Source organism: Daucus carota, chromosome 1 (assembly GCF_001625215.2).
Source record: "Daucus carota subsp. sativus chromosome 1, DH1 v3.0, whole genome shotgun sequence".
In the NCBI taxonomy this organism is placed as follows: Eukaryota; Viridiplantae; Streptophyta; class Magnoliopsida; order Apiales; family Apiaceae; genus Daucus; species Daucus carota.
In genome coordinates, this window is record NC_030381.2 from 2,365,051 (window position 1) to 2,379,531 (window position 14,481).

General features: G+C 34.0%; 2 protein-coding genes across 2 annotated transcripts; both read left to right on the forward strand.

Moving 5' to 3' along the window:
- The first annotated feature begins 823 nt into the window (after positions 1 to 823).
- Positions 824 to 3,981, forward strand: LOC108216101 (pollen receptor-like kinase 4). The gene is made up of 3 exons (XM_064089994.1): positions 824 to 1,726; positions 2,102 to 2,716; positions 3,157 to 3,981. Exons 1-3 carry the CDS (start codon positions 1,087 to 1,089, stop codon positions 3,828 to 3,830), a joined length of 1,929 nt encoding a protein of 642 aa, XP_063946064.1. The 5' UTR covers positions 824 to 1,086; the 3' UTR covers positions 3,831 to 3,981.
- A 6,134-nt stretch (positions 3,982 to 10,115) lies between these two features.
- On the forward strand, positions 10,116 to 14,262 carry LOC108205133 (aspartyl protease family protein At5g10770). Its single transcript, XM_017374943.2, has 2 exons — positions 10,116 to 10,417; positions 12,813 to 14,262. The coding sequence occupies exons 1-2, from the start codon at positions 10,225 to 10,227 to the stop codon at positions 14,072 to 14,074; spliced, it is 1,455 nt and encodes a 484-aa protein (XP_017230432.1). The 5' UTR covers positions 10,116 to 10,224; the 3' UTR covers positions 14,075 to 14,262.
- The last annotated feature ends 219 nt before the right edge of the window (positions 14,263 to 14,481 follow it).

The following is a 14,481-nucleotide window of genomic DNA, read 5'->3' on the forward strand; positions in this document are numbered from 1 at the left end:
GGTTCAGTCTAATATGCTCTGATCAGAATAAGCCAAATTGTCTGCATTCAGGGGCGGGAGTGCATAGTGAATTTGTTTTTTAAGCCATTTCGTTTTTGAGCCCAAAATTTAGCGGTTTATTGTTTTAGTCCTGACTATTTCAAAATTTCTGGTTCCGTCACTGTACGTATCCTTACTGATTTGAAAAAACTTATAAATGTCTAAACAATTAGTGCCAAGAAGTCAAACGACCTATATTTAAAAAAAAAAAGAGGGAATGTCAGCTTTCTAGTAGAAATTTCTTAAGTTACCAGAAAAACCTTCGTGTTTTGAAAGAATGGTTTATAAGATCATATAATCAGTAGCAGAATCAGGATTACGAGATAGCGGAACTAGAGCAATAGCCCCTTAAAAATCAGAGGTTATTCACGTCTCAAAATCAATTTTTTACTGATTTTTAACTGAAATCATGATTTGTCAAGCAAATGTTGTATTAATTTTCGAAAGAGCCAGGGCTGTAGCCTAGACTGATACCCCTCTGATAACCAAATTCAACATTTTTGCAACCGGAACTAAATCTGTTTAACACACCATTATCAACTTCTATCGGCAAAAATTTAATCCATAGACTTAAATAAAGAAAGAGTTGACAACTTCCTTTCCTCAGAGTACTAAAATATTTCAGAATCTTTCAACACATTTGTAGTTAGTACTACTGAGACGGCTGAAATTACAATACACTGAAAACCATCATCATCAGAAACAAGAAACAAGGCTATTCAATAATTTTACGAGTATTCGATCTCAACATTACACCAAAGAACAAAACTACAAGTATCAGAGGAATAAAAGATCCATGCATGAGCCTAGACCAAACTGGCAGGAGCCATATAGAAAATGAGCCATGCCGGCTTGATCGAAACAGCTCAGAGTCTGCAGGAAAGACCTTGTCAATACCACCAGTCATATTTGTCCCTTTCTTACACCACTTGATACATAAATTATATCTTGATTTTGAGGCACCCTAGAGGGAAAAGTAACTTTTTTCGGGGTATTAGGTGAAGCCAAGTACAGAAGCAACTGAAAAAAGCGCGAAAAATTTACAAAATGAGGTGGACTATTGTGCTTCATGTGTTGTTGATGTGTGTCATTTTCGGGTCATCTGACGATTCAGAGGCAGAGATTCTTCTGGACTTCAAAAAATCTTTATCCAATGCTGGTGCACTAAGTAACTGGAATGAAGAAGTTTCACTTTGTACTGGTGACAAGGGGAACTGGAATGGCTTGCTTTGCCTTAAAGGCAGCTTTTTCGGGTTGAGACTCGAATCAATGGGACTCTCAGGGATCATAGATGTTGAGTCCTTATCAAAGTTGCCATATCTAAGGACAGTGAGCTTCATGAACAACAACTTCAATGGACCATTTCCTGGTAACATGAATAAAATGTCGAGTCTCCGAGCTCTTTACCTGTCAAATAACAACTTCTCTGGGGAGATACCAGAGGATGCTTTCAAGGGTATGAATTTAATGAGAAGAGTTTATCTGGGGAACAATCATTTCATGGGGAAAATCCCGAAGTCCCTTGCAGGTTTGTCCAAGCTTGTGGATTTGCAGCTGCAAAATAACAAGTTTGTAGGAAGAATTCCTAACTTAAAACAGAAAGATTTGATAGCCAATTTCACTAACAACAAGCTTGAAGGTCCTATTCCATCTGCTCTAAGCGATGAGCCTTCAAGCTCTTTTGCTGGTAAGATTTTGTAGCTTTTCGTTTAATTAGTAATTTTGTACCTTCCTCTTAATACCTTAAGCTTTAGCAGAGTCCGACTTACAATATGATGGCCTTATCAAGGCACTATTAATCTACTAGACGTGTAAATTTATTTTATATTTTTTAACTGGATTCTCTTAATACCTTAAGCTTTAGCAGAGTCCGACTAACAATATGATGGCCTTATCAAGGCACTATTAATCTACTAAACGTGTAAATTTATTTAATTTTTTTCACTGGATCCTCTTAAAACCTTAAGCTTTAGCAGAGTCCGACTAACAAGATCGCCTTATCAAGGCACTAATTATCTATTAAATGTGTAAATTTGTTTTATTTTTTTTACTGGCTTAACAGGAAATAATCTGTGTGGTGCACCTATGGCCGAATGCCCACCTTCCAAGAAGAAATCTGTCCCGAAAGTTGCAATCATTGTTGCTGCTGCTGTGGCGATTGCTTTAGCTATCATCATTATTAGTTCATTATTGTTGCACAGACAAAACAGAAGCAAGAGTAAAGCATCAAACATCAGAAAGCAACCATCAGCAGAAACTGAAAACAATGAGACTTGGATCAAATATAACTATGATCAAAAGAAGGAAGTTGGATTGCCCAAGCACACAACAGATAAGTACAAGAAAACTGAGCCTGCTGGAAAACTACACTTTGTTAAAAACGACACAGAGAGGTTCGAGTTGCAAGACCTTCTGAGAGCTTCTGCAGAAGTCTTGGGCAGCGGAAGCTCTGGATCATCATACAAAGCAATCCTTCTGAGTGGACCAGCTGTGGTTGTAAAGAGGTATAAGCAGATGAGCAATGTGGGTAAAGCAGAATTTTACGAGCATATGAGAAACTTGGGAAGTCTATCACACCCGAATTTGCTGCCTCTTGTGGCGTTTTATTACACAAAGGAAGAGAAGCTGTTGATCAATGACTTTGCTGAAAATGGCAGCTTGGCTAGTCATCTCCACAGTATGTTAATCGTTTTAATGTTGAAGTTTGAATCTGTTATATATGAACTTATCACAACCAATCCATATTTCAGATAAAAGATACAACTTAAAAAAAAGAAAGATTCAAAAGACGGATCTTTTAAATAATATGAGATCATGTTGCGGCCTTCCTCTAACATCTTAAGGTTTTAGATGAACCGCTTACTAAACATGGTATCAGAGACCAAACTAACATTGGTTAAGTGGATGAAAGTTATAGATGTGCCTAAGAGGTATAGTACTCAAGTAAGAGAGCAACTATTTGTTGAAATATAGCATGCTGGACTGGTTCTCAACATGGTATCAAAGCTCTGTTTTGAAATATAACATTTGGGACCTTCCACTAACACCTCAAGGTTTTAGATGGACTGGTTCTCAACACTATTTAACATGTAAATCTAAAATGTATTTTGTGCGCAGGTAATCCCAAACGTAATCAACCACGACTTGATTGGCCAACGCGCCTAAGAATCATCAAAGGAGTAGCCAAAGGATTGGAACATCTGTACAAAGCCTTTCCTAACCTACCTCTACCTCATGGTCACCTCAAGTCCTCCAATGTGCTACTAGACGAGACATTTGCACCATTGCTAGCTGATTATGGTTTAGTCCCCATGATGAACAAAGAACACGCCCACCACTTCATGGTAGCCTACAAGTCCCCTGAGTCCTCCCAAAATGACCACCGCCTCACGAGAAAAACAGACGTCTGGTGTCTAGGAATCCTGATACTCGAGCTGCTGACAGGAAAATTCCCAGCAAATTACTTGAGGCAGGGGAAGGGAGGGAACGCGGATTTAGCAAGCTGGGTAAACTCTGTAGTCCGCGAAGAGTGGACAGGGGAGGTTTTCGACAATGCCATGAAAAGGACTAAAAATGCAGAGGCTGAAATGCTGAAGCTACTAAAAATTGGAATGTGCTGCTGTGAATGGAATGTGGACAGGAGGTGGGATCTCAACGAGGCTATCGCGAAGATTGATGGTCTTAAAGAGGGAAACAACGACGAAGATCAATCCTCTTATGCAAGTGATGGGGAGGCCTATTCGTCGAAAGGAATGACTGATGATGAGTTCACTTTCTCAGTCACTGGTTGAGTATCTTGATCAACAAGTCATGGTTTGCATTTGTTAGTTCTTGATTTGTTGAAACTTCTATTTGATTAATTTGGTTGTAGTTTGTAATCTGAGGTAATTCTCTGTATTTAAAATCTTCCCTAGCTTATTAAGTTCAATCTTTTGTTTGTTACCGGAGCCTGGCAGATTGCTCATGCTTGTGAGTTGCCTTGTTCTGGTTCTCTTAATCTCAACAAATGGATGTAGAGTAGATCACGAGACTCCTGTTGTCCATAGTTAAATACGAGAATATTGGAGTGACGAATAGTCGAAATCAAATAGAGGTTTAGTCAAGTTTGTTGCTTCAGAAATTCCGAGCAATCATGTCCAACAAATACTAAAATAAAAGTAAGAAATTGAAATCATCTTTCAAATCATATCATTCAAAATGAAATAAATATTTCCAAACACGAACTAAGTAATTAATTATTTTCTCAAATTGAACGTGTCACACCGATTCGATCCAGACTCAACCCTGATCAGTTGCCATCGAATTACAACTTGTACACTAGCCCAAGTTCCTTCGGACAAGACACCGATTTTTTAGTTGAGCCTTTTCAGCGCGTAAATCGTAATGAAGCAAGTAATAAATTTAAAATAAGTACAAATCTGTTCGGAAATATTGGGACATGCGTGTTGTATGAGTTCTTGCATCACATCGGTCGTTAGCAGTCCGATGAAAAGTTGGCCTTGGAGTCTTCTTACAAAATTCGGGACCAAACCTTAAAAGAGGCAGGAGACAGATAAAATGTTAAAATCTTAAATTTTAAATGGTGATATTTAGTTATTCTCTTAATTTAATAATAATGAGGTCCTTATAGAGATATATCATTTGGGTGTTATTTGAGAAAAATTGAGACAAATTTTTGAAATACGTAGTAATAAGCAATTTTTGAAAAATATTTTTGGGTTTCTTTAATATAATTCAAATCTCCGTGATATTCTGTTATGGTTACTCAAATCCCGACAAAATGATCAAGTTGGAATGCTAGTAAATCAAAAGATTTTAGGTAATTTGGTACAATTTTTAAAACAATATTTAAACTTTGATTTTAGAAGATAGAAATTAAATTCAAACCAACTAAATAATTTCCATAATACAAACAGACGACTTTTGTAAGTTCTAATTTATATTCGATTTATCCTTGATATTAGGTGTACACGCAAAGTTCTGTGCCAGCACAGCTTAAACGGATTATGAGATTCAATTATTTGATTACTTTGTTTCAACTTTATGAAAGTGACCATCTCAATTAAGTAGAATACAATAAAATATATTATTTATTATTGCTAACGAGATGTATTGGATAAATTATTAGTTCATGATTAGCAAACCGTCAGAAATTATTTAAAATTACCAAGAAATTATTGTTCTATACAAGGTTTTGCATTATTTTACTTCAGAAATCTTGGGTTCCGGGTCATATAAAATGTTATCATATTACTGAAAATAACTTTGATAATGAGTATTGTATATAAAACTATTTTTATATTAGGATTATTTTATTTTATAGAGAATGGACTTTCAAGTTTACCTAAGGTGTTTTGTATTACTATAGTTCGTACTTAGACGGAATTATTATTAAAACTTATTTATTATTTTATATAACACATTAAATAAAAAATACATAATCCAAACATATTCATTAATTATTTAAATTCTATTTAAATTAAAATATATTATTTAAATATAATGTTTTAACTTTATAATAAAATTAAATATTAAAAAATATATGATAGAAACAAATATTGCAAATAGTCTGTGCAGGCAATATTTAGAAACTAGTTATGAAATAAAAAAACTAACCATATATGATAAATTTTCTGACAATCAATACTATATATACCGTATACATTACTTTATCTAATCTATCATCAAATTTATACACCATTTATTCTACTAAAACTATAATGCCACTAAATCAAAACATTAGGTGATTACCATAATCCTTTGATGTATCACTAGTAATCTTATCCTCGACCGACTGTTTAGTAGGATTGCAACAATCTTTTGTAGTGTATATAAAGGTCAGGTCGTGACTTGTGACAAGCACATGCACCTAAATGTGGTTGATTAGTTAATTAACAATTATTTAAAGAAATTAACGAACAATTAATCAATTATCGATTGATTAAAACACTGTACCCACTGCTTTCGACTTCGGCCTTTAAAGTAGCGGAGATGAATTGTGTTGGCAAAGACAAACTTAGCAATCACACTAACCATGATTATGACTTTCTGAGACTGAAGCTACTCAATAATATTCTTGAATTGTGGAATTGATTGAAAATTATATGCATGTTCATCGATTTATTATTTTGAATTATGAAATTGATTGAAAATTAAATGAATGTTCATCGATTATTATTTTATATTACCGACGAGATTCAAGCCAACAGCTAAGGCTGAGATATATTTGGTGCATGTTTGCGTACAAATAAGCAGATTTCTTCAAGAAATTTCGGAGAAAATAGTAGAAAATTAAAAAAAGACCAGCTTTTTCTTTTATTAATACTTTTTTCTTCTCATCTTTTCTAATAACATTCTATTTTTCTCAAATTATCCAAAAACATTTATAAATTATATTACAAAAAATTTGAAAACTTAAAAAAATATAACAAATTATAATCATAATTTATTTTTTTCATTCTAAAAATATGTAAATTTGTTAAGTTTAGCCACGGTGCCGTATACACTAGTGTGAAGCGTCACTTTTATAGCTCACTTGTTGATAATTTCTATGGCTTTTATTGGTCATTTGGATAAGAAAAATATTTGTTTGCATGAGGAAGAATTATAGAGAGCACTACCGAAGTTCGGTGAATAAAAAAAGATACATGGATGAATTTTACTCAAATATAGTTTTGAAAATAGTTTATTTTGTCCCAAATTCTTAAAAAAGAATCCGGTTCCACTCCCCTTTTTTTTTTTTAGCAACGGTTCCACTTACCTTAATATGAAGATAAATTAATTCGATAAAATCGCCTCTGAGAAAAATAGAGGAGGATCAAGGATGTTGTTGAACTTATTGGTTTTTAAAGCGGATCACACCGAGATGGTCCAAATGCAACATGTCTGCCATGAACGGAACACCCAACAAATTTTAGATAATATCGCAGTAGTATATTTCTTTGTCACCATGGTTTCCTTTTTAATGCAAACCCACTCTACTTCAATTGTGTTTTGTTGGGAGAGTGGAATGAAATGTAATGAAATAAAAACAATTACTCTTTCCGTTCCCTTAGATTTTTTATAATTTCTTCTTTTGGATGTTTCATTCATTTTTTTAAATTACAAAATTTTCCTAAAATAGCTAAGAGGTCCCATCATTTTCACACTTTTTCTTTTTTTTCACACTAACTTTACTCCACTATCTCTATTTTATACTGTATGAGTAGTGCCAGGTGTACATAATTGTGTACAGAAAATTTGTACATAATGACGTGGCAAGTGATGTAGTGGGTTTTAATTGGGGTGGTTGGTGCAGATGCAGGGGACCATCCAATTAAAATCCACCACATGTCATTTTGTACATGTTTTTGTACACAATTATGTGCACCAAGCATTTTTAATTTTATATATTAAAAATCAATGGTATCCACCACTTCATCTATTTTTCTTTCTCTTTTCCACTACTTTATGCATACTCCCTCCGTCCCACCCATTTCTTTACACTTTCTTTTTTGGGTGTCTCACCCAATTCTTTACATTTCAAAACTTACCAAAAATAGTTAATGGGTCCCACCAATTCTCCATTTTTCTTTCCTTTTCACACTACTTTTACTTCACTATCTTCTTTTTATACATTAAAAATATCAATGGGTCCCACCACTTTACCCACTTTTCTTCCTCTTTTCCACTACTTTATACATATTTTTTAACCCATGTGCCCAACTCATTCGATAAGAAATGGTTGGGACGGAGGGAATATTTCTTAACCTCCGTGCCCAAACTCAATGTAAAGAATTGAGAGAGATGGAGGAAGTAATGTAAGTAACAGGAGGTAGAAAGAAAGTTTTGGAAAAAAAATTGAGTGAGTGTAAAATTATTTTGATGAAATTTGAGAAAAAAACGATTATACGAACAAATGAAGTATTCATTTGCAAGGGTGTCATCTCTAGTATAATAGAATCGAAAAATAAATGAAATTTATAAAGATTGAAATCGAGGAATACATGAAATTTATAAACATTTATTCATGGTTAAATTTCATTCTCATTTCTCAAACACAATATTATAAAAAAAAAAAAATTCTTTCTTTTCCTATATGAAGAGAGTAATTTTTTGACTGATATTTGGGGAATAATTTTTTGACTGATATTTGGACATAAACACATTTAAAATTTGGAAGTAGATTCAAAATTGAACGTGATATGATTCATTGTAACCTATATTTCACTTTCTCCCAATCTTTTCACTTATTTTCAAAGAGTATTAATTTTATCCAAAATCAATATTTTTAAATTCTTATTTCACAAAAGTTTAATTATTAATTTTGATTACTAAAGTTAAAAAAGTATTTAAAAGTGCATGAAAGAAAATCCTAACAACTTATATAATTTTACACTTTGATTTGAATTTCTTTTTCATCGCTCCAAACAAATTATTAGAATAAATTTTACTTTATAAAGTCATTTTCGCGCTCAAAACACTTTTATTTCACATAGCTTAAAATCAATTGAAGCATGCAGTGACAATGAGCCCCGGGAAACCCCACTTGAGGTTGAGGATAGCCTACCTCAATAACAAACACCACTTGATGTGTACTATTCTATCCTGTGATGATTGTGAAAGCTTTGTCAATGCTCTTGTTGTTTTATAAAGTGTCCCAACTATATAAAGTTAACTCCTTTCATTTCATGGATTTTTTTATTTTTACTTTAAATATATTATAAATAATACTTCTAGAAGATTGCATGCACAATATTTCACTTAATAGTAGAAAATTTTAATATTTTTTATTGCTTTATTTTTTAAAGAGTCATTCTGTCAATTTAAATGACAACACATTCTTAACAATTGTTTAATTACTGGCTTATATAACAAAGACAAAATTCTTTCTAAAATATCTCAAAAGCATGATCGTAAAAACCGAAAGTCGCTCGCAAGGGTTGGTTCAGCTGGTTAAAGGGGGACAAGTATCCTCTTCGTCACGGGTTTGACTCCCGAAGAGAGCAGAATTATGCCTCCTGGATCAGAGCCTGTCGCGCTTAGGTGCGGTTTACTTTGGTTCACGTAGTTTACAGGCTATTGATGCGCTTAGGTGCGGTTTACCTTGGTTCACATGAGCTCGTGGGTTTACCCGGTGCGCACCCGAAGGGTAGCGGCTGCGGGTTCCTACGTTAAAAAAAAAAAAAAAAAATCGAAAGTCGAAACTAATCCGTTGATCTACGTATAGCCGATTCAAAAAATTTCAGAATTTTTTTTTTCAATTAAATGAAAACTTTCAAAACACTACTCACAAGTGGCATATATGTGCCACAAGAGAATAATATTATCATAAAATATCTGGAAACTTTTGAAAATTTGAACCCTAAAAATATATAGTATCTTGCTTCCAGGCTAGTAATAGATTTGATGGCCCATGCGTTGGCACATAAAACATGTTTTGCGTTGCGAATGTTTAGTGTTTATTTTGTGCGTGTTTGCTTGTGTGATAATACTCTTGTTTGTTGCTTTTTCCATTTATTTTCTTTTCTAATATATTACATGTTTAACATTTGTCTTTTTACTGTACTCTATCATTGTAATTGTAAAAATGTGAATTCTTTCAAATTATAATATAATATCAGGATTGGGTTATATGAAACCCGAATATTTTTAAAGATATATATGTTCTGCAGCAAAATATTGTAAATATATTATTATGCAAAATATATCGTGTTATATATGTTCTTCTGCGTGTAATTAAGTAATAATTTCTTATAATTTTTTTCTGCTATTAAATAATCACAGCAGATAAAATAAACTGGATCTTCCAAAGGTTTCTTATAACATGCGGTGGAAGAGACAAGATCTCCTGTATATTAGAGCATTATGTGTATATTATTTGCCATCACTCTATATTATCTGCTAAAACTACAAAATTACTATGTAATATATTTCAGATAATAATTATATGTATTTAAATAAAAAGAGTGTGAACCCACTCACTTGTATAAATAATAAGGGGTGAGATTAATTGGCCTACCAAATGGGTTACCTGGAGGAGCAATAGTAAAAATTTATTTATATAAGTTAATATGCATTATAACCTAAAAGGTGGTACAAATGGACACTACATAATTGTGTCTTCCAATATAAATATATAAGAGAGGGAAGTGAGGGAATAAGTGGAAGTGGAGCAACAATTTGAAATAAAAATTGCTTTGCTCAATGGGAATCCCCACAGCTTCCTCTTCAAAGTCTCTTTACTTGTGTTCTTTGGTTCTAGCAAGTTTAGTTCTGTTTTGTTTAGCTGGGGAAGGAGATGCAGCTGTTGATAGGAAACACATTGTTGCAGATGCTCATGAGTTTCATAACGTCGAATTCGGATCTCTGCTGCCAGAGTCTGTTTGCTCTTCACAAGGTTTGTTTCCGAGATCCTCTGAATTAACTACACACAACACATACGGAAGTCTCGTACTGTTGTTTCTTCTAAAAACACGAGATTTGTCCTCCAAAACCTCTAGATGTTGGAGGAGGTTTTAACATAATCATGTTATATTCTAACATTTTCATTCACCTAAAAACCTCGTATTTCTTCTAAAAACTCGAGATTTCTCCTCTGAAACCTCAAGGTATTGAGAGAAGGTCTTATCAGGATCATATTATATTTTAATATTTCCATTCACTCGAAACACTCGAGTCTGCCATGAGACCGAGCTCTGCTATCATGTTAAATGAATAATTCTCTCAAAATCGTAAACTGTTGAGAAGAGGGAACTTATCAGGATCATATTATATTTTAGCGCATGTCATTACCAAAAATTATACATAATAACATGGTGTTAAGTACTACCTCCGTCTCACTTATTCGACTTTTCCCGAATAAAAGAATCTGAATGTGAATTCCGTCTGTCCCGGTTTCATTGATTGAACCGAAATGCTCATTCATATCAACAGAATAACTCAATCCAGATCCCATCATTTTCATTTCCATCAACATCTAAACACCCACTAACTAGTTTTGATTAGCTAGATAACTCTCCTTTCTTTTTCTTTGGTTCAGACTGAGCTTTACTTTAGAGACATTATCTTTATCTGTGAAACTGTGACGAAAAATATGTTTCACAGAGAAGATGAATTATGTTTAAATCATGGCACATGTAATTATTTTGTCGGGTAATTTGTATCAATATTATTCTTTTACGGTTCGTACTGCAGATTCTTTCATCTGTAGTACTATTGTTTATTATAATTGTTTATTGTTGAGGTTTTTAAATATTCTACGTGAGTACTTAATATATCTCGTAAATTAGTTTTAACTTTTAACATATAAGCTTATAGAAGCTTTGTAATTGCTAGACAGAATTAGAGGGTGACAGAGAGTAGTTGAGATTTTCATATTCTTCCAAAAAATTAGAATTTATAATTTTAAACATAAAATTTGAACACAAAAAAATAATATATATATATATAATATAATATTTTCATTATTCTTATTTAAAGGGATATTAAAGATTAGTTACGTATTTTTTTAAGTTATACACTTTTATCAGTGTTGATTATTTTTACGTAGTGATGTGGAGTTTAGTCATGTTAAGAAGCACGCAAATAGGGTAGCTCATAGTTTAGCTAGAATCCCCTGTTTGACAGGTTGCTATAATGTGTTTATATCTCCTCCACATTGTGTGTTGGAGATTTTACTGTATGATCATCTTTCTCATTAATGAAATTTCTTTTGCTCTCAAAAAAAAAAAAAAAATGTTAACTACTTATATAGATATAAAACTCTCATGAATTTTTTCCCGTCGCATCAACTTCTTACATAAAAGAGATATTAAAGATTAATTACATATCTTTTGACTTATAAATTATTTTATTATAAATATCAGTTATTTATAAAAATATATAATTCAAGTAAATTTCCGTCACGTCGTCTGACGGGAAAATAATCGCGCACATAATATGTATACACGTAATTTGAATGGAGTATGGGTATGGCCACGAATTGAGTAATGTGAAAAAGGCCTGGCCAAAAGTATCACGATTCACGGGTCTGATTGTAGGCCAAGATTAGCAGCATTTCAACCTTTTATTATACTCCAATACATTTGTTGTAGGCCTCGCGACAATTATTTTTCTTACACACTTCCTTATTTATTTCTGGCAATTAGTTTAACAATTATTTGTTCCAAAAGATTATTTTTTTTTACTAATATTTGTTCCAAAAGATTAAATATCCTAATCACTTTTTACCTTTTTTTTTTATCAAATGTATTGTTTAATTTAGCATTATTGAGATAACATCTATATTTGTTATCTAACAGTGATGTTAAATTAGTTATCGACTTTTATTAGAACATTACCCGCACGTTGTAGTATAATTGTAACCGTTTTGTGACAAAGGCAGTTAAATTTTAGTAGCAAGTATAGAAACAAATTAAACCTTGTCCTCGTGTCATCGTGTGAAAAACAGCTGTATTTGCTGATTCGCAATAGACAGACCATACTTCTATAAAGCATTTAACAAACACACCAAAGTTTCCCCTACCTTTTAGCTGAATTGGACGTGTAGAGTTTTTAATACAACATGAATTTACCCTACCATATTTGTCATTATTAGTGTTTGTCTTTACTTAATTATACTACTTAATCAGCTTAAATTATTCTCATTTGCATAATTAATAATAGTAGTTGTTCCTCCCCATCAGTTATTTGCACCATTTGTCAATTGGTGCAAAATCCGTTAACGATGTACCCTGCATTCACATAAAAAATTTAGACGTAATACGTTCTGACGGAATTAAAATTGCAAACAGAGCCAGCACTATCACCATCATCACTCAAAGTAGTGCACAGACATGGAGCATGCCACAAATCCACCCAAACGATAAAGGAATCTCCATCAGCATCGCAGATCCTGGCTCAAGATGAGTCCAGAGTCCGCTCAATCAACTCGAGAGCTGCATTTGACGCGACAAAAGACGCGTTCAGATCCTCCAAAGCAGCCAGCATCCCAGCCAAATCAGGCTCATCATTAGGCGCAGGCAACTACATAGTCACCGTTGGTCTTGGATCGCCTAAAAAAGAGCTCAATCTAATCTTCGACACTGGCAGCGACCTGACATGGACACAATGCGAGCCCTGTGTTGGATCATGCTACAATCAAGCAGATCCAATCTTCAATCCTTCGCTATCCACTGCTTACGCGAATGTCTCCTGCCATACGCCTTATTGCAATCAACTCAGCTCTGCCACTGGAAACAGTCCAGGCTGCCGCGGATCCACCTGCATATACGCGATCCAGTACGGTGATCAATCATTTTCAATAGGATACTTTGCAAAAGACACCTTGACATTGTCTCCAACTGAGGTCATCAACAATTTTTACTTTGGATGTGGCGAAAACAATCAAGGTCTATTTGGCCAAACCGCTGGACTAATTGGACTCGCTAGAGATAAACTTTCAATTGTCTCCCAAACATCAGCCAAATACGGCCAAGTGTTCTCCTATTGTCTACCATCCAGATCCAGTGGAGCTGGTTACTTAACATTCGGGAAATCAGGCCTTTCAAAAGCTATCCAATACATTCCATTCGGTAACTCAAAAGGCACCACATTTTACTCCATCGACATTCTTGGCCTCTATGTTGGCGGCAGAAGAGTTTCCATCAGTCCAACTGTGTTCTCCACTGCAGGATCGATCATAGACTCTGGCACCGTCATCACACGCTTGCCACCTGCGGCTTACACAGCGTTACGTGACACTTTCCGCAAACTAATGTCAAGTTATCCAGTCGGAAAGCCAATTTCGATACTCGATACATGCTACGACTTCAGTAAATACACAACAGTGAAAATTCCAACAATCAGTTTTCTCTTCAGCGGAAACAAAAAGGTGAATATTGACAGTAGCGGAATTTTGTACGTCGTCAGTGCGTCACAAACTTGTTTAGCTTTTGCGCCAAACAGCGATCCATCTGACCTGGCAATATTCGGAAATGTTCAGCAGAAGACGCTACAAGTTGTGTACGACGTGGGAGCAGGAAAACTAGGGTTTGGGCCACAAGGGTGTGCTTAATTATATCAACTATGTTACCAAGATTTGTGGTGTTGATAAATGTATTGAAAATTGATGAACAGCTTTAGGTCATTGAAAGGAATGATTTTAGGCTATGGAATAACAGAATTGTGACAAAGATTTCAAGCAACAAAAGTATAGTGTGCCTGTAAAATCAAGTACATAAGTGTATAAATTTTTTTTTTATATATTATATAAATTTACGATATCAATCATTAGAATTTAGCACAACTAGCTTAATACGGTATTTAGCTTGTACTTGGCATCTTATATCAAGCATTTAACACACTTCCTGAATATCCATCCATAACAAGGGTGATCCTGACTATAAGCGAACAAAACTATGTAGGGTCAACTTCTATATAGAAATTTCAGGACCCCCACAGTCGATTTCGACTAAGGCCTGG